Source organism: Podarcis muralis, chromosome 12, assembly GCF_964188315.1.
Source record: "Podarcis muralis chromosome 12, rPodMur119.hap1.1, whole genome shotgun sequence".
Lineage (NCBI taxonomy): Eukaryota > Metazoa > Chordata > Lepidosauria > Squamata > Lacertidae > Podarcis > Podarcis muralis.
Window position 1 is genome coordinate 48,693,631 of NC_135666.1, and position 24,425 is coordinate 48,718,055.

At 45.8% G+C, this 24,425-nt stretch overlaps 1 protein-coding gene and 1 long non-coding RNA gene across 5 annotated transcripts in view; one reads left to right on the top strand and one right to left on the bottom strand.

Moving 5' to 3' along the window:
• The first annotated feature begins 3,128 nt into the window (after positions 1–3,128).
• LOC114607918 (uncharacterized) lies at positions 3,129–22,515 on the top strand. Its single transcript, XR_003709251.2, has 2 exons — positions 3,129–3,314; positions 21,928–22,515. It is a non-coding gene; the product is annotated as an uncharacterized LOC114607918 (long non-coding RNA).
• The window catches only part of LARS2 (leucyl-tRNA synthetase 2, mitochondrial), a 67,364-nt gene continuing 65,299 nt past the window's right edge, over positions 22,361–24,425 (bottom strand). For all 4 annotated transcript variants that reach the window (XM_077916413.1, XM_077916412.1, XM_028751625.2 and 1 more), the window contains one exon: positions 22,361–23,045. In XM_077916413.1, the coding sequence (XP_077772539.1) occupies positions 22,866–23,045 (180 nt within the window). In that variant the 3' untranslated portion in view covers positions 22,361–22,865. The remainder of the gene's footprint in view (positions 23,046–24,425) is intronic.

The following is a 24,425-nucleotide window of genomic DNA, read 5'->3' on the forward strand; positions in this document are numbered from 1 at the left end:
CCCTTTTAAATTCCATTTAGATCAACAGGAAAGTTCTGCTTTTCATTAAGGGTCATATTAAACATTGCATGAATCCTGCTTTTTAAATAGGGTGCTTAATGCTGCTATGTTTATTTTCAAGGGAATGTAACTGTGGGGCCCCAATCCAGCATGCCCCGCCCCCGTTCTGGATAGGTTCCCTGTTGAATATCTCTCCCCCCCCCCCCCCGCAATTGTTGTTCATTCCTGCACATTTGCAGCCAGAGTTGTCAGTGGGAAACCTGAGTGAGATCGGTGCTGGATCAGGTCCCCACGGCTATTATTCCTTTAAAAGTGTCATGCTTTAAAAATATATATTTGTGAATGAGTCCCTCATTGAACATGATGGGACATCTTCTGTGTAAGCATACACAGGACCAGGTTGTATGTCTGCCCCTCTTTAAATGTTTCGTTTTAGTTAGATCACGCTTAGCATTAATTGGATTGCAAACTGCCTTGGCTTGCTGGAAGGGTGACGTTACACAATTTGCCCCGCCTCGAAACAAAAAAAGCAAAAAATAACCGCCACCCACACCCACATAAAAAAACCCCTTGGCTTCTTGTAGAATCATTTCCTCTATTTTTGTTTGCTTTGAATCATTCTCCACTTTACACATCTCCCCCCCTTCCACCTTCTCTCCATCTGACATATCATGCAGACAGAGCTTGAATGAGTAACCTTTGCAAAGTTGCATCACTTGTGTGGAGGAAACAGCCATCTTATTTTCTGTCTCTTGCTGACCCCCTTGGCCTTTGTTAACAATGTAAAATACGTTTCCTTCCTGTTCACAAAGGATTAGATCAGCTATGGGTAAAACAATACGTGCACAGACAATACAGAAAACACTCCATCGCTTCACATTTGACCTAGATGTCTGTTTTAGAGTTTTGCCAGTCTTCCGTCTTTTAGGATATCGAGAGGGATTCAAGCACTTACCGGATATTTAGGTTTTCACAATTAAAATGTATTGTCTCTTATTTTGAAATTATTAAAACTGTTAGTTGCTTTTTCTTGCCCAGGGCAACCCAAAGTGTCTTACAAGCCAACGAAATGTTGCAGGCTTGGATTAAAGGTGCATATTGGGGACTGATCAGGTTGAATGCTATAACAACGCATTATCATTGTGCGCACAATAGTTTCCAAAGTACAGTGGTACCTCGGAAATCGAACAGAATCCGTTCTGGAAGTCGACTTCCAAAATGTTCAGAAACCAAGGCACGGCTACAGAAGCCACGGAAGCCCCATCAGACGTTCAGGTTCCAAAGAACGTTTGCAAACTGGAACACTCACTGGTTTGCGGTGTTTGGGAGCCAAAATGTTAAACTTGCAAGGTGTTCAGGATCCAAGGTACGACTGTATAGGAGAACAGATCTCTGCCATGAGGAGGTATCAGTGCAAAAGTCCATATAGAAAAGAACCATGAGACCAGGTTCCAACATTAAGGCAAGCTAGACTTTTGCTTGTTCCTGGCAGCAAATGCAGGAAGAATTGTGGATTGGGAATTTTTCAGCAGTGTGTACTAGTACAGTAGTACCTCGGGTTACATATGCTTCAGGTTACATACACTTCAGGTTACAGACTCCGCTAACCCAGAAATATTACCTCGGGTTAAGAACTTTGCTTCAGAATGAGAACAGAAATTGTGGGCGCAGCGGCAGCAGGAGGCCCCATAAGCTAAAGTGGTGTCTCAGGTTAAGAACAGTTTCAGGTTAAGAACGGACCTCTGGAACGAATTAAGTACTTAACCCGAGGTACCACTGTATGCTGCACATTCACATGAAGCCATCACCTGTTTTAAGCTATGGTTTAATGCAGGGGTCAGCAAACTTTTTCCGCAGGGGGCCGGTCATCTGTCCCTCAGACCTTGTGGGGGGCCAGACTGTATTTTGGGGGGGGGGGAATCCCCCCCACGACTCTCCCCTCCCTTCTCCACAGCACTGAATGAGCCCCAGTGGCTGCGTACCTGTGCCTTGCGAGTGGCAGGGGTTGGCGGCGGCAGTGGTAGCAGAGGGACGATGAGCGGCAAGAAAGGGCTGGCTCTGGACAGGGGCTGCTTAAAATGGCGCTCAGCCAACCACAGCTCAACAAAGCCCAGCCCCCTTCCTCCTCTAGGCAGGGCGGGGAGAAGCCAGAAGGAGGGAGGGAGGAGGCGCCACCGGGGTGTGTGTGTGGGGGGGAGGGGAAATGGCGCAGCCCGAACGATCAGAATCCCCACGCCGATTCCCAAACCGTCCGCGGGCAGGATCCAGAAGGCAGTTGGGCCGGATCCAGCCCCCGGGCCTTAGTTTGCCTACCCATGGTTTAAAGTAAGATGGGAAGTAGACCACTTCATTCAAGCAAAGAATTGGGACCACTGCTTGGGAGATTGCTCATATCCCTACTACAAAATAAGGGATGCAAAAAGATTTTTTTAAAAGAAGCACAAAGTATACAATCCCACTCCCACCTCAAGACGCAACAATCAGAAGCCCTATTAAAAGTAAAGTGACCCCTGACCGTTAGGTCCAGACACAGATGACTCTGGGGTTGTGGTGCTCATCTCGCTTTACTGGCCGAGGGAGCCGGCGTACAGCTTCCGGGTCATGTGGCCAGCATGACTAAGCCGCTTTTGGTGAACCAGAGCAGCGCACGGAAACACCATTTACCTTCCTGCCGGAGCAGTAGCTATTTATCTACTTGCGCTGCGTGCTTTCGAACTGCTAGGTTGGCAGGAGCAGGGACCGAGCAACGGGAGCTTAACCCATCACGGGGATTCGAACCACCGACCTTCTGATCAGCAAGCCCTAGGCTCTGTGGTTTAGACCATAGCGCCACCCGCGTCCTATTACCTCCCTGCTATTTCTGGTCCTCCTCTTGTTTGTCTCACTCAAACATTTCCCCCTTGATTGCCATAGTGACTAGCTGAAACTTAAATCCTCTTCTGATTAGTGCAAATAATCTATCCGCTCATGTACAGTGCAAATCTACACAGAGAAGAAAAAAAACGGGAGAAAACCCCAAAATAGCCTAAAGAAGGATTTAGTGGGTGGGTGGAGGGGGCAATATTTTCATTCCAACCTTGAATGAACAAATGTGACCCTTTTCCCAGTGAGGAATTTGAAGAATTTATCTGGTTTCCTGAAGGCCAAGTGATTGCTCTGTCTTCTTAGCTCCAGTTGCCATTGAGACAAAGTGAAATTGTACCTTGGCATACCAGAGGACTCAACGTAAATGCATGGGATCGACTTACAAACTCCACCCAAACAACCCCAAAACTTCACCCTGGCATGGAGTGTGGGATTGCATCGTTTATGCTGTGGGTAAAGGATTTATTTATCTATAAAAAGCATTTATATACTGCCATCTCGTAAAACTTCAGGGTGTTGCACAGCTATACGCAGACAATAAAACATGAAAAACCATTGGGGGGAAAAAGAGTACAAAATAACTCATAAAATGCCTGGCTTCTCAAGAAGATGGTAAACAGCTATGGAGGACTCAAGAGAAGCCTGAAAGCCAAGAGTGAGGGTGCCTGTCAAATCTCTGGTGAAAGGGTTTTCCATAGCATGGGATAAACATTAAATGCTTAATTTCTGTTTGTTAAGGAGACAAGTCAGGAGATGAGGAAGGATTTTGTTAGCTTATTTATCTTGCTTTCTATTCAATTGCATGGGTGTATATTCTGTATTTACTGACATGCGTAATTGTTCTTAATTTGTCTGTTGGGGTGGAATTGTTATATTTGTTGCTGTTCATATGATATGTTATGAGCGGCCTACAAATAAACATACAGTGGTACCTTGGTTCTTTTTTCTTCTTCTTTTTTGTACCATGGTTCTTGAATGTAATCCGTAATTCCGGCACCCCGTAAACAATAGCTGACAGCCGCATCAGACGTTCGGCTTCTGAAAAACGTTCGAAAACCAGAACACTTATTTCTGGGTTTTCGGCATTCGGGAGTCGAAATGTTTGAGTACCAAGGCCTTAGAGAACCACTGTATATTGATGGTGGCTTTTTTTAAAGAATGGAATAAAAATCAAAGGGATGGTTTGCAAAATGAGACGTGAGACCCAATTAAAGCCACTGGGCTCTTTGCCATTTATTGCTGCTTATCAAGGCTGCGGAGGAGAGTATCTGACCTGCCCAAAAATCTACAGGAATGTGTGGAGAAACCTGTCCCAGAGACCCTCAATTTCTCTTTTCAAAACCGTGGCTTTCCCCCTCCCAAAGAATCCTGTGAACTGTAGTTTGTTACGGGTGCTGTGAAGTTGTTAGGAGGCCCCTATTTCCCTCGCAGACCTACAATTTCCAGAGTTCCCTGGTAAGAGGGATTGGTTGTTAAACCACTCTGGAAATTGCATAGCTCTCGCTTAGCATCCTTCAACTACCGTTCCCAGGATCCTTTTGGGGAAGCCATGGCTGTTTAAAGTGGTATGATACTGCTTTAGAAGCATAGTGCAGATGGGGCCCAAGTTTAACCCCTTATGTGACACAGACCCAGTAATAATAATAATAATTTATTACTTATACCCTGCCCATCTGGCTGGGTTTCCCCAGCCACTCTGTTGCCGTCGCTAAGTGCCTGGAATGGGAATAAAAAAAAAAATACTTCCAAAATGCACGCTGCCACTCTAAATGGTTGTGTCCCGTGCACCCCGGCCTTGAACACAGCTAAAGCCATAGCTAAATTAATAGATTTGATTGTGAATTTAGGGAACACAGCCAGCCAACACCAGTAGTTTAGCTCCTGGACAGGAGAGAGTGCCGGAATCTAGGTCATGTGGGCAAAGTCTTCCTTACTGTGGCAACACACCCTCCAACATTTCTCCAATGAAAATAGGGATGTCTTATTCAATCATAATAATAATACTGAACTCCAGGCCTACCTGGTGGCAAGTTCCCAGTCCGGGGTCAACCCACATGTCCAAAGTCCAAACTGAAGCACAGTCCTGCACAAATCCTGGAGCAGTCAAGCCAGTGCCAGATTACAAAATAGGCAGCAGCCTACAGGCCCCACGCCTTTTAGGAGTCCTGCAACAAAAGATCAAAATAACATTGATTTGACCTGAAAAGCAAATTACAAACAAGCTTTCTTAGTTCAATGGGGTGGGGGGTGGGGCTGAGATTCTGACCGCTTAGGGGCCTCCACAGGGTTTAATCCGGCATTGATCCAAGCTGAGGTCTAACACCAACATGGGAGCAGACACAGCACCTCAGCTCTGCTTCCCTTTTACACTTTGCTTGCTGATTGCAGCATCTGGACTTGATGAGGCCTGTGACCCTCACCTGTCCCAAACCTAATCCAGCAGAGCAATCACACACCTCCCAGATCTAGCGAGCCTCACCTGGTCAGCTAGGAAGCTGGGCTTGGCTGTGTGATAGGAATTTTGAAGTCTTAGATATATGGTAATGTTCATTAGTGTACCAACCAAGCACGTACATAGATCAGCACGGGAAGACCAACCTGGAACCATTTTTGATTCCCAAACTGAGCAAATGTTTTCTCTGCAAGGTCAAAGTGGGAAACCTCGCCATTGTCTCTTTCCTCACAAATCCTGTCTTAAGGGCACATTTAAGATATGAATAGGGTGTGAGCCTGTGACCTGGCCCAGGAACTAAGTATTTATCATTACAAAAGACTTGCCAGGCTCCCCAGGCAATCCACAACATGCAAATTTCTGTTTTAGACCGCCTTTTCTGTGATGTAGGTATGATGTATCTGAGGGGTGGTCTTAGGTTACACCCCTTATGTGATGTATGTATGTTTCTGGGGGTGGTCTTGATCTACAGGGTGGCAATTTCAAAAGTCTTTATAAGGCCTTGCGCGCCCTTTTTCTGGGTTGTCCTCCGTCCTCCTGCATGTGAGGGGAGCACCCTGTTGCAACAGACCAATCAAGATCAAGCTTACTAGCTGCTTCTCAATATTCTCTGGTTGGCCTCTGTTATTTTCTCCTACCAACAGGGAACCTATGTAAGGACACTATATGGGCTCTTGGGTACCCCTTAAGGGAAAAGGGCAATTTTTGTTTACAACAGCTGCCTCAGCCTCCTGGACTGCCCCTCTCGCTGCTCCCTATGCCTCAGAGCCACTGTGTTTGTGGAGACAGGGGTCCCTCTGGCTCTGGTGATGGGTCCTGCTGCTCTGGTTCTTGTGAACTGACCCCCATTCCCTTGCCATTCTCCATCACCCAGTGAATACTTCCTTCCCTGTCCCCTGCTTGCCCCGGTGTGTCCCAGTCCCTGTGACAACCCTCACTGGGATCATTTTCCTCCTCTTCTTCCTTCCCATCGTCCTGCCAATTCATGACAATAATGCCCTCCCAACCTATATAAAAACATAATAAAACAACAACAGCAACAACAACTTCATTATTTATACCCCGCCCATCTGGCTGGGTTTCGCCAGCCACTCTGGGCAGCTCCTAACAGAATTAATGATAATAATAATAATAAAAAAGCGATAAAACATCAGACATTAAAAGCTTCCCTAAACACGGCTGCCTTCAGATCATAGCAGTCAACTTTCCCCTTTCTTAAGGGAAATTCCCTTATTCCAAATAGGATTCCTCGCAAGAAAAGGGACAAGTTGACAGACAGCTATGCTTCAGATGTCTTCTAAAAGTCAGGTAGTTGTTTATTTCCTTGATATCTGATGGGAGGGCATTCCACAGGGCAGGCGCCACCACCAAGAAGGCCCCCTGCTTGGTTCCCTGTCACCGCACAACTCACAGGGAGGAAACTGCCAAAAGGCCCTCAGCGCTAGATCTCAGTGAACAATGGGGGTGGAGGCGCACCTTCAGGTATACCTGGCCAAGGCCTTTTAGGGCTTTAAAGGTTAGTACCAACACTTTGAATTGTGCTCAGAAACGTACTAGGAGTCAATGTAGGTCTTTCAGGACCGGTGTTATGTGGTCTTGGCCACTCCCAGTCACCAGTCTAGCCGCCGCATTCTGGATTAATTGTAGTTTCTGGGTCACCTTCAAAAAATACCCTTCCATACCTTCAAACATTTCACCAATAAAAATAGGGACCCCCTAAGGAAAAGTGGGACATTCTGGGATCAAATTAGAAACCAGGATGGCTTCTGTAAATCCGGGACTGTCCTTGGAAAAGGGTCTGTGGTGTGGCGTATCCACTGCTTGAGTATCTACAATAGCAATTATTTCTAAATTGAAAGCTATGCATATAAAGCAGCACATGTGGGTGTTATGCAAATATCTATCCTCTTTTTTATGATACATTCTCTCTCCCCCCCCCCCCATCCGTATCTCTCTCTCTTTCTCCAGTGCATTAAGTGGCCAACTTAGACACTGACCAGATTACGATAGAAACTGTGCCAATTCTCTCACTCATTAAACAGCTTTAAGGCCTTGTTCCCGTGGCTCCAGTCACTGGGTGGATTACTCCTTGAGCAATTTCTAGACCAATTTTCACCTGTTTATTTGGGCATAAAAGGATTCTCTGCCACACTCCTCTGATTGCAAAGTAAACTCATTTGCAGCTGCAGCTCTGTCAATCTGTGCAGGCAGATTGCAATTTGGAGTTCAAATGAGGTAGAACCAGAGAAGTCTCAAACATTCATAGGAATAAATTAAACTCCAAGCACTTGTCCAAACAACTGCTGTTTAATTTGGAATCATCATATTGAGAATTATTTTCATATGAGCCACATAAAAAGTCTACCTTGGAACAAGGCTTTTTTAATGCCTCAATTCTTAATTGTAGATGAGGAAAATTACATTTTTTGCTTCTTGGAAGGGTAAGGTTCATTGCAAAATGTTCTCAATGACAATGCCCCCAACAATGTTCTTTAAAGAAAAAAGAACTGTGATTTTGCCTATTCCACATAAAAGGGCTATATTTAGATGTTATCCATTATAATCTGCTAGTTTTCTCCAGGCCCTTATTTGGAACAAACTGTTGGGGAAGCTGGGAAGTGTTCTGCCATTGCTTCCCTGTTCCAGGTGGCTAATGTACTTTAAAATGTCCTCAAGCAGTCGGTGGCAATTTAAATTTTTATTCCTTTTTTCCCTTTTTTCCTTTGCTGGGGGTGGGTGGGTGGGTGGGATTGTTGGTTGGGGATTAATTTTAGTATAACTGTTGTGTTCCTTTTTGTTGTTGTTGTTTTATTGGTTCTGTATAGTTTGTGTTTTGTTTTTAAGGGGTGGGATCAGGGCTGCCTGGGAGTGGCTCCCCAGCCAACACGATGGCTGGGACAAGTTCCACAGGGGGGGAAGCACTGGGACATCCGATCTCGGTGATCATGGGCAGGAGGCGGAGTTACGCTAAGACCAGACCATGTCATTACCGAGGAGGCAGGTTTAGTCGTTGTTTGAAGACTATCCCTGCCTCCGGGTCTGGCCTTGACCGGATGGATACTGGAATCAGCAAGGGATACCCACATGACCTGAAAGTGTTGCTGTGCAATGCCAGGTCAATGATGAATAAAACCACTGCCATCCACGACCTGATTGTGGATGGAGGATTTGACCTGGCATGTGTGACAGAGACCTGGTTGGAGGAAGCAGATGGGCCTGTCCTTGCCGCTGCTTGCCCACCAGGTTTCTCTTACGCACAGCAACCCAGGTCATGTGGGCGGGGAGGGGGGGTTGCAGTGATTTTTAGGAAGTCACTAGCTTGCACCGGGCGTCCTACTGGGAAGATCCAGTTTTCTGAGTGCATGTTCTGGAAGTTGGGCAATAGGGGCAGTACAGGATTCCTTTTGGTGTACCGACCTCCCCGCTGCACCAAGGATTCCCTGTCCGAGCTGCTTCAGGTCGTGTCGGATTTTCTCCTGGAGACACCTAGTTTGGTTGTCCTAGGGGATTTTAACATCCATGCTGACACGACCTTACAAGGGGCCGCTCGGGACTTCGTGGAAAGCATGGCCTCCATGGGGCTGTCCCTGAATAAGTTTGGCCCAACTCATAGTCATGGACATGCCTTAGACCTGGTGTTCACCTCTAGTGACGTGGGTGATCTGACACTAAGTAAAAGTGAAACAAAAGAAGTGCCATGGTCAGATCACTTCCTGGTGCAACTGGACTTCTCCGCGACCCTTCCCCTCTGCAGGGAGGTAGGACCAATTCGGATGGTCCGCCCCCACCACTTAATGGATCCAAATGGTTTCCAGAGAGTGGTAGGGGATGCTTTATCCCATGTTGATGGCCTTTCAGCTGATTCCCTGGTGGCCCGCTGGAATGCGGAGTTAACCAGGGCTATCGACTGTCTGGCTCCGAAGCGCCCTCTCCGATTGCATGGAGCCCGGACAGCCCCGTGGTTTTCTTCGGAGCTGAGGGCGATGAAACAATCGCTGAGACGGCTAGAGCGTCGGTGGCAGAAAACTCACTCCGAATCTGACCGGACACAGGTTAGAGCTCAACGTCGAGCCTACCAAGTGGCGATAGCGACGGCGAAGAAGACTTTCTTCGCCGCCTCTATTGCATCTGCAGAAAATAGTAGCAGGAGACTCTTTCAGGTGGTTCGCAATTTAACGGAACCACCTTTACCACCGGGGCCTTGTAAAGACCCCAAGATCTCCTGCAACGATTTTGCAAAGTTTTTTGCAGATAAAATCACTCATATTCGGAAGGAGCTAGACACCACCGTGGGAGCAGGGCTGGGGCGGGAGAGTGCTGGAGCTCTGTCTGGTCAAGTTGCATGGAATCAATTTCAATCCGTTACCCCCGAGGATGTGGACAGGCTGCTTGGACGCGTGAAACCAACCACCTGTCTCCTTGATCCTTGCCCATCCTGGCTAATAAAAGCAAGCCGGGAAGGGCTGGGCGATGGGCTCTGCGGGGTGGTGAATGCTTCCCTCTGTGAGGGAACATTCCCAGATCCGCTGAAAGAGGCGATCGTTAAACCGCTTCTTAAAAAACCATCTTTAGACCCGGCCAGTATGGCCAACTATCGCCCAGTCTCAAATCTTCCATTCTTGGGCAAGGTGATTGAGCGCGTGGTTGCTGAACAACTCCAGGCACGCCTGGAGGATGCGGACCATTTGGATCCCTTCCAATCGGGATTCAGGCCTCACCATGGGACTGAAACTGCCTTGGTCGCGCTGGTTGATGATCTCCGGCGAGCTAGGGACAAAGGTGAGAGTTGTTTCCTGGTTCTGCTGGATCTCTCAGCGGCCTTTGATACAATCGACCATAACATCCTTCTGGACCGCCTAGAGGGGCTGGGAGCTGGGGGCACTGTCATACAGTGGTTCCGCTCCTTCCTCCTGGGCCGTGTTCAGAAAGTGGTGGTGGGGGATGAGTGTTCAGACCCCTGGGCCCTCACTTGTGGGGTGCCTCAGGGTTCGGTCCTCTCCCCCATGCTTTTTAACATCTATATGAAGCCGCTGGGAGAGATCATCAGGGGGTTTGGACTGGGTGTTCATCAATATGCAGATGATACCCAGCTCTACCTCTCTTTTAAATCAGAACCAGTGAAGGCAGTGAAGGTCCTGTGTGAGTGCCTGGAGGCGGTTGGAGGATGGATGGTGGCTAATGGATTGAGGTTGAATCCTGACAAGACAGAAGTACTGTTTTTGGGAGACAGGGAGCGGGCTCGTGTGGAGGACTCCCTGGTCCTGAATGGGGTAACTGTGCCCCTGAAGGACCAGGTGCGCAGCCTAGGAGTCATTCTGGACTCACAGCTGTCCATGGAGGCGCAGGTTAATTCTGTATCCAGGGCAGCTGTCTACCAACTCCACCTGGTACGCAGGCTGAGACCCTACCTGCCCGTGGACTGTCTCGCCAGAGTGGTGCATGCTCTAGTTATCTCCCGCTTGGACTACTGCAATGCGCTCTACGTGGGGCTACCTTTGAAGGTGACTCGGAAACTACAACTAATCCAGAATGCGGCAGCTAGACTGGTGACTGGGGGCGGCCGCCGAGACCACATAACACCGGTCTTGAAAGACCTACATTGGCTCCCAGTACGTTTCCGAGCACAATTCAAAGTGCTGGTGTTGACCTTTAAAGCCCTAAACGGCCTCGGCCCAGTATACCTGAAGGAGCGTCTCCTCCCCCATCGTTCTGCCCGGACACTGAGGTCCAGCTCCGAGGGCCTTCTGGCGGTTCCCTCATTGCGAGAAGCCAAGTTACAGGGAACCAGGCAGAGGGCCTTCTCGGTAGTGGCGCCCGCCCTGTGGAACGCCCTCCCATCAGATGTCAAAGCGATAAATAACTACCTGACATTCAGAAGGCATCTTAAGGCAGCCCTGTTCAGGGAAGTTTTTAATCTGTGATATTTTACTGTATCTTTGGTTTTTATGGAAGCCGCCCAGAGTGGCTGGGGAAACCCAGCCAGATGGGCGGGGTACAAATAATAAATTATTATTATTATTATATTATTTAATCACACCCAAAGTGCAAAAATAAAAGAGCCAGTGTTGTGTAATGATTAGAGTATTGGATTATGACCTTGGGAGGCAAGGATTCAGACCCCAGCTCAGACATGAAGCTCATCTTGAGCCAATCACCATCACTCAGCCTAACCTAACCTCAAAGGGTTATTGTGAGGATAAAATGCAGACCCTCCAAGAGTCACTATATTCCAGGGACTGATACAGATTTATAGAAGCTGTCCGGGTTCTGATTTAATCCCGGAATGTCCTGCTTTTCCTTAGGATGTTCCTTTTTTCATCAAAACAATGTTGGTGGGTATGGTAGGATGTCCCTACTTTCATTGAATAAATGTTGGAGGGTTTAGAGTTATGCAACCCCTGAGCCAAGGAGATAAGTAACTACACAACCTTTAGAAGACATCTGAAGGCATGTTTTACTATGTTTTTATATATGCTGGAAGTTGCCCAAAGTGGCTGGGGCAACCCAGTCAGGACAGGGTATTATTATTATTATTATTATTATTATTATTATTATTATTATTATTATTATTATTGAATAGGACGTCCCTGTTTTCATTGGAGAAATGTTGAAGGCTATGAAAATGAGGAGGGGTAGAACCACGTATACCACCTCAAGCTCCTTGGAGGAAAAGGTGGTATATAAATACAGTGGTACCTCAGGTTACATACGCTTCAGGTTACATACGCTTCAGGTTACACACTCCACTAAGCCAGAAATAGTGCTTCAGGTTAAGAACTTTGCTTCAGGATAAGAACAGAAATTGTGCTCCGGCAGCACAGCGGCAGCAGGAGGCCCCATTAGCTAAAGTGGTGCTTCAGGTTAAGAACAGTTTCAGGTTAAGTACGGACCTCCGGAACAAATTAAGTAATTAACCCGAGATACCACTGTAAATGTAGTAAGTGAATAAAAATATTCCTTGTTAAGACAGGAATGCAGATGCTGACTGATGAGCCCAGTCGAGGTCCCTTATCAGTAGAAATGTTTCTGATTTGTCGCCCTTAAAGAAGCTTGGTGCAGTATATAAATAAAACCAAAGTCAGTTGTTGACCACAGGATTGTTTAGTCGTGTCCGACTCTTTGTGACCCCATGGACCATTGCACGCCAGGCACTCCTGTCTTCCACTGCCTCCCACAGTTTGGTCAAACTCATGCTGGTAGCTTCGAGAACACTATCCAACCATCTGTCGTCCCCTTCTCCTTGTGCCCTCAATCTTTCCCAACATCAGGGTCTTTTCCAGGGAGTCTTCTCTTCTCATGAGATGGCCAAAGTATTGAAGCCTCAGCTTCAGGATCTGTCCTTCCAGTGAGCACTCAGGGCTGATTTCCTTAAGAATGGATAGGTTTGATCTTCTTGCAGTGCATGGGACTCTCAAGAGTCTCCTCCAGCACCATAATTCAAAAGCATCAATTCTTCGGCGATCAGCCTTCTTTATGGTCCAGCTCTCACTTCCATACATCACTACTGGGAAAACTTTAACTATATGGACTTTTGTCGGCAAGGTGATGTCTCTGCTTTTGAAGATGCTGTCTAGGTTTGTCATTGCTTTCCTCCCAAGAAGCAGGCGTCTTTTAATTTCGTGACTGCTGTCCCCATCTGCAGTGATCATGGAGCCCAAGAAAGTAAAATCTCTCACTGCCTCCATTTCTTCCCCTTCTATTTGCCAGGAGGTGATGGGACCAGTGGCCATGATCTTAATTTTTTTGATGTTGAGCTTCATGACCACAAGATTACAGTCTATTAAAGCATAGGAAATTTCATTGTATCGAGTCAGGCTAGAAGTTAATCTAGCCAAATAATGCCTTTTCTGAATGCCTGCAGCTCTTCAGGGACTTTGGTAGAGGTCAAACATCTCCACCACCTCAGCCTTTTATTGGAGATACCAGAGATTGAACCTGCAGCTAAAGCAATGTGCTCTACCAGTGAGTTACGAGCCTTCCCTTTACAGTCTGCTTTCGATATAAAGCACAAGGAAAGGGAAAAAATGAAAATGGATTGCAGAAGGCAATCAGCCTGAAAGTTCTTCAGGAAAAAGATAAGTTTAGCCAGCTACTACTAACAGAGCTTTGAGTGTTTTTAGTTTTTGTGTGTTTCAGTATGCTTCTTCTTATGTTAACAGTGACATCAGTAAAGTTTCTCCCATTTCCCTTGTGTAGCATTTGTATTTAGAGATTTCATATAACACCGGTCTTGAAAGACCTACATTGGCTCCCAATACGTTTCCGAGCACAATTCAAAGTGTTGGTGCTGACCTTTAAAGCCCTAAACGGCCTTGGTCCAGTATATCTGAAGGAGCGTCTCCACCCCCATCGTTCTACCCGGACACTGAGGTCCAGCACCGAGGGCCTTCTGGCGGTTCCCTCACTGCGAGAAGCCAAGTTACAGGGAAGCAGGCAGAGGGCCTTCTCAGTAGTGGCGCCCTCCCTGTGGAATGCCCTCCCACCAGATGTCAAAGAGAACAACAACTACCAGGCTTTTAGAAGACATCTGAAGGCGGCCCTGTTTAGGGAGGCTTTTAATGTTTGATGTAGTACAGTATTTTAATATTTTTTTGGGAAGCCGCCCAGAGTGGCTGGGGAAGCCCAGCCAGATGGGCGGGGTATAAATAAATTATTATTATTATTATTATTATTATTATTATTATTATTAAACATGGATGCTATAAGAAATACTGTTTAAAAAGAAGGCACACTGATAAATTGTTTGGTTTTGTGTGTATATATATATAAATGGTCTTTATGTATTTCATTTTTAGAACCTTCTTTATAATGAGTACTTGTAAGTATTTCACAAGTGGTGGTGGCATTGGTTTTAGATTGCCTCCAGAGAAGGAACTTATCAATTTCTGAAACATGTTGGGCTTTCAATAACTCAGGTGCCTATTTCTCCTTTGCTTGTTGTTTCCTATCAGAGCTGCAATTTCTGAGGCTGTTCATTGCAACTAAAGGAGCAAATTCCAATGGTTTGAATTCAGCCAGTCTGACCACTAGCTCACCATGAGACTTCTGATATCAGAGTCATGGGTTTGAGCCCCGTGTTGGGCAAAATAGGACACTTCCAACTTCACAATTCCATGATTCTAATTCCTATAGACCAAAGAGGTGTGGAGGACTTCAGCCCAAATGATCTTTGAGTGGTCCACATGGGTAACAAGGACCAGCAGCAGTTGTGCAGTTTTATTTAGCTGAAAAACTGGGACCTTAGACATGCAATCCATCATCACTCTCACTGTTTACCCAGTTGTATAAACTGTGGATGGTAGCATTCCTAGCAGGGAAACCGTGTATTGAACGCTAAGCAACAAGCTGCTTCAGCTTTTGAGACTTGCCCTGTATCATCTTTCTGCTTCTCCATGGGCTCGTTCCAACTTTCCGCCAACAATAGCAGCTGGATCAATTGGGCTCTCACTTAACAGCCCTATCACTTAGTTAGGGCAGATCCTTTTCCTCCACCAATCCCAGTTTGTGCTTGCTGAACTTGACATCTGTGGCATTCAGGGAAATGCCAATTATTAGAATAGATCTGAGGGAATGGAGAATTAAGCTAAACATTTCCCAGAATTACATTGTTTTGGAAAATCGTTCCAATTCCATTCCGCGCTATCTACATTTTGTAAATAACATACTGCCATGATTTCTGTGTTGCAACAGTCCTTGGCTGAAAGGACTGTCAGGCAACATTGTCATCCTGTTGTTAATTCAACTTTACATAGTCGGCATGAACTTGAGAGACATTGTTAATACATTGGGGGCTTGGGAAGATTTGTGCTGATCAGTTGTTGATACCACGCCTCCCACGCCAAGGATATTTTTAGAGCTAACGTTTTCCTTGATATTTTCACACAACTCCCCTAGGTCTCCACACACAAAAAGCACAATCCCCCAGAAAATTAGTTATTTAAATGGAGCATGGACAAAATTTCCTGGTAGATTCTGCTAATTATTTTTGTAGAAAGTTTTGAACCCTTTGCTGAAGACCAGTGATGCCCTTTCAGGCCACTGTAACATTTTTGGCTGTGTTGTTCCCTCTACTTCTGATGTTCAAGATTTGGGTGTCGTTGCTTACGTGGTTACAGCAAGAATACTTATCGCAAAGTATTGGAAGACCCAAGATCTACCCACCCTGGAAGAATGGCAGATGAAGGTGATGGACTATATGGAATTGGCAGAAATGACCGGCAGAATCCGAGACCAGGGAGAAGAGTCGGTGGAAGAAGATTGGAAGAAATTTAAAGACTACTTACAGAAATATTGTAAAATTAATGAATGTTAAAATGATGTTGGATGAAAAGTTATGTGGTTTTTAGCTATAATGCTATAAGGAGTATGAAAAAATTGGACTATTAATAGACAAAAATCTAATGTTACATTATTTTAAGATCAAAGATTAGGATAAGTAAAGAGGGGAATGATTTGCTGAACTAACAAATTAAACTGGAATACAAAAAGGGAGGTTTGAGGAGGTCCGGGAATTAAGCAAATGAAAGAATGTGATGGAAAGATGGAATTGTTTTTTACTTGTATTTTTTCTTTTTTTCTTTTGTAAAACTCTAATAAATATCTTTTAAAAAAAAAACCGAAGAAAAAAAAACCAGAATGGTATCACCTATGGACCAAGAGCAATAGGCTTGGGAGAATCCCTAAAACTGTTTTTTTAAAAAATCAGTGGGAACTTTAGAAACAGCTCAAGTGATAAACTGAACATGCTCAAATGGCCATAGAATACTGAAAGGAGGACAAGGGACAGACTGATTCCAGGAGTGGCTGAAATCCTGAACACTCCACATTGCAGAAATTTGTTGCAGGACCCACTTGTAAAATATAATTTCTATTGACGGCCACTTGTCTTTCACAAGCTAACATGTCTTTGTCACTCACCTGGTACGTTATCACTAATACTAGTCGTTGGGGCTTTAAAAAAAAAAGTTGAACAAATTTATTTTTATTTCTTAAGCTACTATAGTAGGAAGTAGGCACTGAAGTTTCTGGATTAAAAAAAAATAAAATCAGTTTTAAAAAATACTTTATATTTTGAGATCTGACAGATTTTCCCACCCCATCTTGGAAGAGTGAACAAATGGGCAAATCAGGTTTAACAACAGCCCTTCAAGAGATGGAGCATGAGACTCTTAATCTCAGGGTTGTGGGTTTGAGTTCCATGTTGGGTGAAAGATTCTTGCAATGAAGGCGTTTGGACTGGATTATCTTTGCAATTCCTTCCAACTCTACAACTCTGGGCTTCTGTGATCTCCTTAATTTAAAACTGAATGCAGTAGTCGTACCTTGGAAGTCAAACAGAATCCGTTCCAGAAGGCCGTTTGACTTCTAAAATGTTTGGAAACCAAAGTGCGGCTTCTGATTGGCTGCAGGAAGCTCCTGCAGCCAATCGGAAGCCCCGTTGGACGTATGACTTCCAAAAATAGTTTGCAAACCGGAACAGTCACTTCTGGGTTTGCTGCGTTTGGAAGCCAAAATGTTAGAGAACTAAGCTGTTTGAAAACCAAGGTACGACTGTACTCACTTATGTCCCAGAAAGTGCACTTAAAATTGCAGCCGTAGTATTCTGTAGCACTTTTCCTGATTGTTCAGAGCATTATTTACCAAAATCGTATCAGATGTGTTCACACCCTAGTAAGGCCATCCAGTATGTTGGCTGTTGATGTGTAGGTGGAAATGGTGATTGCCTGTCTCTCCAATCATTCTACTAACCATTACATTTGACCAGCTTACCTTGTACTTATCACATTATTGTCTTTTCACACATGGACCTCTCTTTAGGATACTGGTGGTAGCTGCTCGAGAAGGGAGGAGTACACCCAGTCATTGCCAAGCCAGCTTTTGCTCCTTTTTGGGCACCCTTGCTTCTGCCTGCATCCTACAAGAACATAAGAACAGCCTACTGCAGCCTTTCTCAACCTGTGGGTCCCCAGATGTTGTTGAACTACAACTCCCATCACCCCTAGCTAGCAAGGCCAGAGCTGTATGGGAGTTGTAGTCCAGCAAAATCTGGGGACCCACAGGTTGAGAACCACTGGCCTACTGGATCAGGCCAGTGGTCCATCTAGTCTAGCATCCTGTTCTCACAGTGGCCAATCAGATGCTTCTGGGAAACTCTTTGAGTAGCCAGGTATACTAAGGTAAAGGTACCCCTGCCCATACGGGCCAGTCTTGACAGACTCTAGGGTTGTGCGCTCATCTCACTCTAGAGGCCGGGAGCCAGCGCTGTCTGAAGACACTTCCGGGTCACGTGGCCAGCGTGACATTGCTGCTCTGGCGAGCCAGAGCCGCACACGGAAACGCCGTTTACCTTCCCGCTAGTAAGCGGTCCCTATTTATCTACTTGCACCCGGGGGTGCTTTTGAACTGCTAGGTTGGCAGGCGCTGGGACCGAGCAACGGGAGTGCACCCCGCCGTGGGGATTCGAACCGCCAACCTTTCGATCGGCAAGCCCTAGGCGCTGAGGCTTTTACCCACAGCGCCACCCGCGTCCCTGCCAGGTATACTAGGAGGCTTCTATCTATATGGACCCTGGGTTGGTCTAGGAATGTTGGGGTAATGTTGAACTGGCCAATGGTAATTCCTCTTTCCGGAGAGCTTGGTTTAACTTCCATGAATTTGGAGCATGAAGTCCAGGATGTTGAGCTCCTCCCCCCAACCCCTCTTCCTTGTCCGTGCTGCAAACAACAGAAATTTTGCATCAAGGCAAAATTTGTGAACTTTCATCCCTCTCTAATCAAGCGTGCTGCTTACGAGGCAAGTCCAAGCCCCAGAACAATACAGCATGAGAGAAATTCTGGAACTTTCAGCAAAGCACTGCCAAAAGTGCTAACTGACACCCTTTTCAAGTTTATTTCGATTACTGAAAAAGGTTTTGCAAAAAGAAAAAAAGGATTGGGTTTAGGGAAACGTCCTACAAGTGAAAAGCAAACTCTTATTTGGCCCCAACAACCATTTCCAACATTTCTCCTTTTGTGGAGAAACGGCAGAGGAGGAAGTTTCCCAAGGGAATTCGTTTTTACAAGGCTACGGTTACTAAAAAGAAATTAACTTTTCAAATAGCTTGTGTGTTGTTGTTTTCACTCCAAGTCAAGGACAGAGAAAGCAAAGCATGTTGTCTAGTGTTCCCCTCCCCTCCCCTGGAATTGTGAACAAAATATTAGGTTACGCACAAGGGGAAGTATTTTCTGATGGGGGAAAACTGGTTGTGCGAATAGAGGCCTAAACAACCGTGCACATGGATAAGCTCGGGGGGGGGGGGAGTTATTGTAACAATGTGATATTGTTATTTTAGCTAGCACTATTAAGAATTTTAGGGACGCGGGTGGCGCTGTGGGTTAAAGCCTCAGCACCTAGGACTTGCCGATCGAAAGGTCGGCGGTTCGAATCCCCGCGGCGGGGTGCGCTCCTGTTGCTCGGTCCCAGCGCCTGCCAACCTAGCAGTTTGAAAGCACCTTCGGGTGCAAGTAGATAAATAGGGACCGCTTACCAGCGGGAAGGTAAATGGCGTTTCCGTGTGCGGCGCTGGCTCGCCAGATGCAGCTTGTCACGCTGGCCACGTGATCCGGAAGTGTCTGCGGATAGCGCTGGCTCCCGGCCTATAGAGTGAGATGAGCGCACAACCCTAGAGTCTGTCAAGACTGGCCCGTACGGGCAGGGGTACCTTTACCTTTACTATTAAGAATTTATGGCTTCTGAAGCATAGGAATTATCTTTTTAGGCCAGATCGAAATTCAATTCTCATTCTAAGGACCAGTAACAAATCTGCAGGGTGAAAAAGTCATCACATATATAGCAGTCAATATCAACCAATGTTGTTGACGATTCTTTCTCCATTCTTTCCATAGCACAAAGAGCAAGTCCTTTCCCCATCTCCAATAATATAACCCCCAACATGTAACAAGGGAAATAAGAATGGGGTTTATAATTAACTTTCAGGAGTTCTGGCACTTTATTCATACTGCATGTTTTAATATTTATTTCTATTGTTTTTATACTGTAACCTGCAACGAGCCTTTGCAATGGGGGATTATAAAACACTTAAAAATGATCCTCTAATTTACTTCTAAACAGAGCCTTGTTTCATTTCTCTCTATATAATTCTGATTGCACACTTGATTCAACACTTGGATGGCTGACAGCTTAAGATCCCTTTTTCTTCCCCACCCGAACAGTGAAGATATTTTATTAAATCACCACCGTTCTAGAGTGTATATGAGTCAAAAGGTTAAGATTGGCTTATTATTTTATAACAATTACGCTTGATAGCTAATGAAGTTTCTGTATGCAAATGCATACAGTGAAAAAACACATTATTTAAATTCCAGCTAAAATTAGGGTGGCAAATCATGCATCGTCAAAAAAGAAGGCTAAAAGGGGAGATTTGCATAACATCTGCATATGCTGACTGGTATGGATATAGATTTAGAATTATGAAACTGTAAACAGAGCTCACCAAAAGTGAGGAAGACTGCAGCTGGCTCATTCTGTTGTCCAACTGGAAACTGGTCTCTCCTGCCTTTTGTTCTTATGGTTCCTTATCTTTAAGCCAGGCAGAAAGGCTGAACATGTCCTCTGACATAGAATATATGGATGGCCACACTAGATGAAACAAGGTATACATTGCTTAACAGGCACAACCTGTGCTTATGGTCACCTTTTCAATATTGACTCAGCTTTGACACCAGAGACTTTTGGATCAGATTTTTGAATGCCCAAGTCGACAGGATTACTATATTTTTCGCTCTGTGACGCACCCAATCATAAGACGCACCCAGTTTTTAGAGGAAAACAAGAAAAAAAAAATTCTGAATCTGAGGCCCCTCCTTGCGCTATGCATTCGAGCGCTCCTGAGCCTTGCCAGGGGCTGCCGCTGCTGCTTCCAGCATGTCAAGGGGCTTACGAGGAATAGAGCCAGGCACCGGCTTGGGGGGCAGCCAGGCTCTCAGGAAGGCTCAAGAGAAGCCCGAGGCAGCTGGGGAAAAGAAGAAGAGGAGGGAGGAGGAGGGAGAATCAGGTTAAGGAGCCACTGGTCCATCCGCCCGTTTGGGGAAGCTGGATCTGTTGGCCGCCTAGCAGGGTTGTCCCTGCAGGTGGGATCGAAGGAGGCAGGTGAGACGAAGCGACACTCTTCAGCGAAGCGGGAGGAGGAAAGGAAGGGAGCCCTGACGGAGCCCCTTCCTTTCCTCCTCCCACTTTGCTGAGTGTGATGGCCTGGGAATCCGATTCAGAGAGTGAATTGGAGGAATCCCAGCCTGCACAGGAGTCCCCGCCTCCAGGGCCAGCTGAACTGGGGCAGGGCCTTGATTCTGAGGAGCCTGCACCTGTGCCGGATCCTCAGGAGCAGGCACCAGGTGAATCCATTCTGGCTCCAGAGGTGGTTGAGGACTCAGTGCCTACAGGTGAGTCTCCCCCTGGGCCCAGTAACCCTCCGGCCTCTCCTGAGCTGCAGAGGCTTAGGGCAGAGAGGCGAAGGGAACTGGTTTCTCCCAGGAGGAGTGCTCGCCTTAAGGCCAGGAGAGGCGGGGCTCCTGGGGGCTTCAGAGAAGATAAAGGCCAGTCAGCCCGGTCCCAGGTTGCGGGAGCAACGTCGTCATTGAAGAGCTGTTTCGGCCAGCATCCAGTCCTGTTCCTCCAGTGTTCCTGTCCTTGCCTGGCTCCTCCCTGTGGACCCCGCTTCACCTGTGGAGGACTGTCTGCCGACCCTCGACTCAGGCCCTGGACCTCGCCCCACAGTAACCTCCCCCTGGGACCAGCACACTGAGGAGGCGCAAGAGCAGAGCAAGAGGGAGAGCTGCGCGGCACCTCTTGGTCTGCTGGCTTCCCAGCGAAGCAGGATGAGGGACGGAAGGGCTCTGTAAGGGCTCCCTTCCGTCCCTCCTCCTGCTTCGCTGGGAAGCCAGCACAACAAGAGGCGCTGCGCAGCTCTCCCTCTTGCTCTGCTGGCTTCAGCGATAGCTGCGCAGCCTGCACTCTCTCCATAAGACGCACACACATTTCCCCTTACTTTTTAGGAGGGAAAAAGTGCGTCTTATGGAGCGAAAAATACGGTAAGACAATCTTCATTAAAATGAAAATGTCAATAAACCAAAGATAATTCTTTGAGAGCCATGCTCAAGATGGAATTGGACCAGAGATTTTGAAGGCTGAGCTAACTCCTAACAATAATACAAAATGCAAAAAGGTTATTTACACCTGCTCAGGTCGGTAAATATATTGAAGTTCGGGACACAGCAGCAGCCAGGCAATGTTGGGCTACACACTAGTCTGTGTTTCCCGGAGCTTCTGAAATGCTGTTCAAGGTAGACAGCTGTTTAAATTCAGCCACTGTGAGAATCTGGTTTTGATAGCTCTAATTAGCCCCCACCCCCCGAAACAATATCTACTTGTAGTATTTGCCCTTTAGAGTTCCATGGCTTAGAAATATTGGCCATACATTATTGGGCTGATTTCCAAATTGTCAAGACAGAGAGCTGACTTGTGACTCGTGGTTTGCCAATATGATTGCACACTAAGCTCTGTGAACTGAAATGGCAAAGAAGTGAAGCCAGGAAACCTGTTCCTTTTTGTTACAGAAATTTCCGGTGTCTAGAACAACCGACTTACTGTGCTAACCAAGTGGCTGAACTGGTTCAAGAGAACAGCTATACATGCTATGGAACTACAACATTGACTCTCCATATCTGAAAGGCACCTCGTTTTTTATTTCCCCTTTATAAAGTGCACAGACAAGATAACAACTTCCATTCTAGCCGAACATCTAAATCTGTGTGAGAATCAGAACTGAGCAAAAGACCAAAACTGGCATGTATGGATTCCCTTGGCAAGACTGCAATACTTGGACGTGATCTATTACCAGCATGCAGCTTTGAAACATGGAGACAATAATTTAAACAGAGGAGTTGTGGGTGTTTTTTGCCTAGAATTAATTTTCATTAGCTTGTTTTGTGCTGGTGAACTCTGTGGGAATTGGTGGAAAATATAGCAAAGATGTACTCGAATAAACAATAAAGTAGAAAACACATTTTATTATGAATGCTGAGACTGATTAAACAAGCTGAATGGTTATCACTAGGATCAGTGAAAGGGATGATGGATTACAACAGTGTACATTACTTTCAGTAACAATACACTGAAAATATCTTTCCTCATTATTATTATTATTATTAAAAGAACACCCCCTCCCAAAATATTTCTGCATAGGGAAACAAGAATAAGGATGTCTTTTACTGCATTACACCTTATCCCTGCACCAAATACCCACAGCAACACTTTCACCTGTATGTAACAACAGTGATAAAAATGAAAGCCAGCTTTTGTACATGATTTCCAGAGAAATATTTGCAGAAGTGCTCATGTTCATTGATTATATACAAGTTAGCTTCTTTATCACTCAGCGCTTTAATTTTTCTGCCCTCTGCAGCATCTTGGTTGGAGAATATGGTCGAGTTTCGTTTCCCCCACTTTAATGGAAAGTGATAAACAGGCAGTTTTAAGAAAATACGGCTACCAGCTATTCCTGGAGAAGGAAGTTGACAAGCGCAGTTCTAGGAGACAATATGAACTTTTTAATGGTGCGTCCTTGGAGATATTCGGTCCCCAGCTTACTTTGAACAACCAGTTCACGAACTACTTCTGCGTCTCGGGATACTTGTTGAGGTACACCAACTTTTCCACAGGGCTTGTTGTTGATCTGGAAGGGGAAAAGGAGACAGAGATGAGAACTAAAAGGAGATGTCTACAAATGGGCCCTCAAGTTTCTTGTCCATTTACCACTATTTGCTAGATAAATAATTCAGGTATTATTCAGAACTTTCAATCCAATCATTAGACTTCTGTTACCTTGCGTCAGCCTACCTTTTTGTTACTGTATGTTATCACATGTATAAAGGTAAAGGGTAAAGGGACCCCTGACCATTAGGTCCAGTCGTGACCGATTCTGGGATTGCAGCGCTCATCTTGCTCTTTAGGCAGAGGGAGCCAGCGTTTGTCAGCGTACAGCTTCCGGGTCATGTGGCCAGCATGACTAAGCTGCTTCTGGCAAACCAGAGCAGCGCACGGAAACGCCATTTACCTTCCTGCCGGAGTGGTACCTATTTATCTACTTGCACTGGCGTGCTTTCAAAATCCTAGGTTGGCAGGAGCAGGAACCGAACAATGGGAGCTCACTCCGTCACAGGGATTCGAACAGCCGACCTGCTGATCAGCAAGTCACATGTATAGCCCTGGGCGAATTTAGCCAATCCAGTTGGGTCTGGTTTTAAAAAGAAGTAATGCGTAAAAGGTCAGAGAGGCTGCCTTATAGAATAAATGAATCACAGAACAGAATCACAGAGTTGGATGGCACCACGAGGGTCATCTAGTCCAACTCTCTGCAATACAGGAATCTTTTGCCCAATGTGGGGCTTGAAAACCTACGACCCTGAGATTATATAGCTCTCCCGACTGAACTATATTAGTAGTAATGAGAAGCCAGCTTGGTTCACGTGCCACATTAGAATAACTATGGCTTCATATGAATGAGTAGCATGCTAGTGCGTGCAGATGAAATTATGTGGGCTACACTCCTCCCGCAGTTCTGCTGCAAAACAAACCATGGTTTGGGTTTGTTGTGTCATGAAAACCTAAGTTTGTGCCTTGTCTCTCTCCAGATAAACCACAAGCAGTAAACCTGCTTGTTTCCTGGAAGTCACAGGATTGGGGAGGAGTGGAGTGTCCACTATTTCGGCAGTGTGCACTGGAACACTACCCATTTCAATCAAAGTTAACTAGGGTTTAAACAAGGATTCAATTTGACATAGGAATCAGATCACTAAGTAGACACTGGTTAGTTTTTAAACAAGATCAAACCCCAACTTTTCCTGTTGTACATTATCAATGTATTTTCCAGACAAGTTAAAAGTACCATCTTCAATACATACAGGGCCAACCTGAGTGAAGGCATTATAGGGAAAACAGAAGAGCTTTTACAAAAAAGATGTTACAGAAAAGTGAGAAGGTTGGACACGGGGAGATGAAATCTAAATGGCATAAAATCTGGGGACAAGAGTGCGCCCTAGAAGACAGGTTGCAT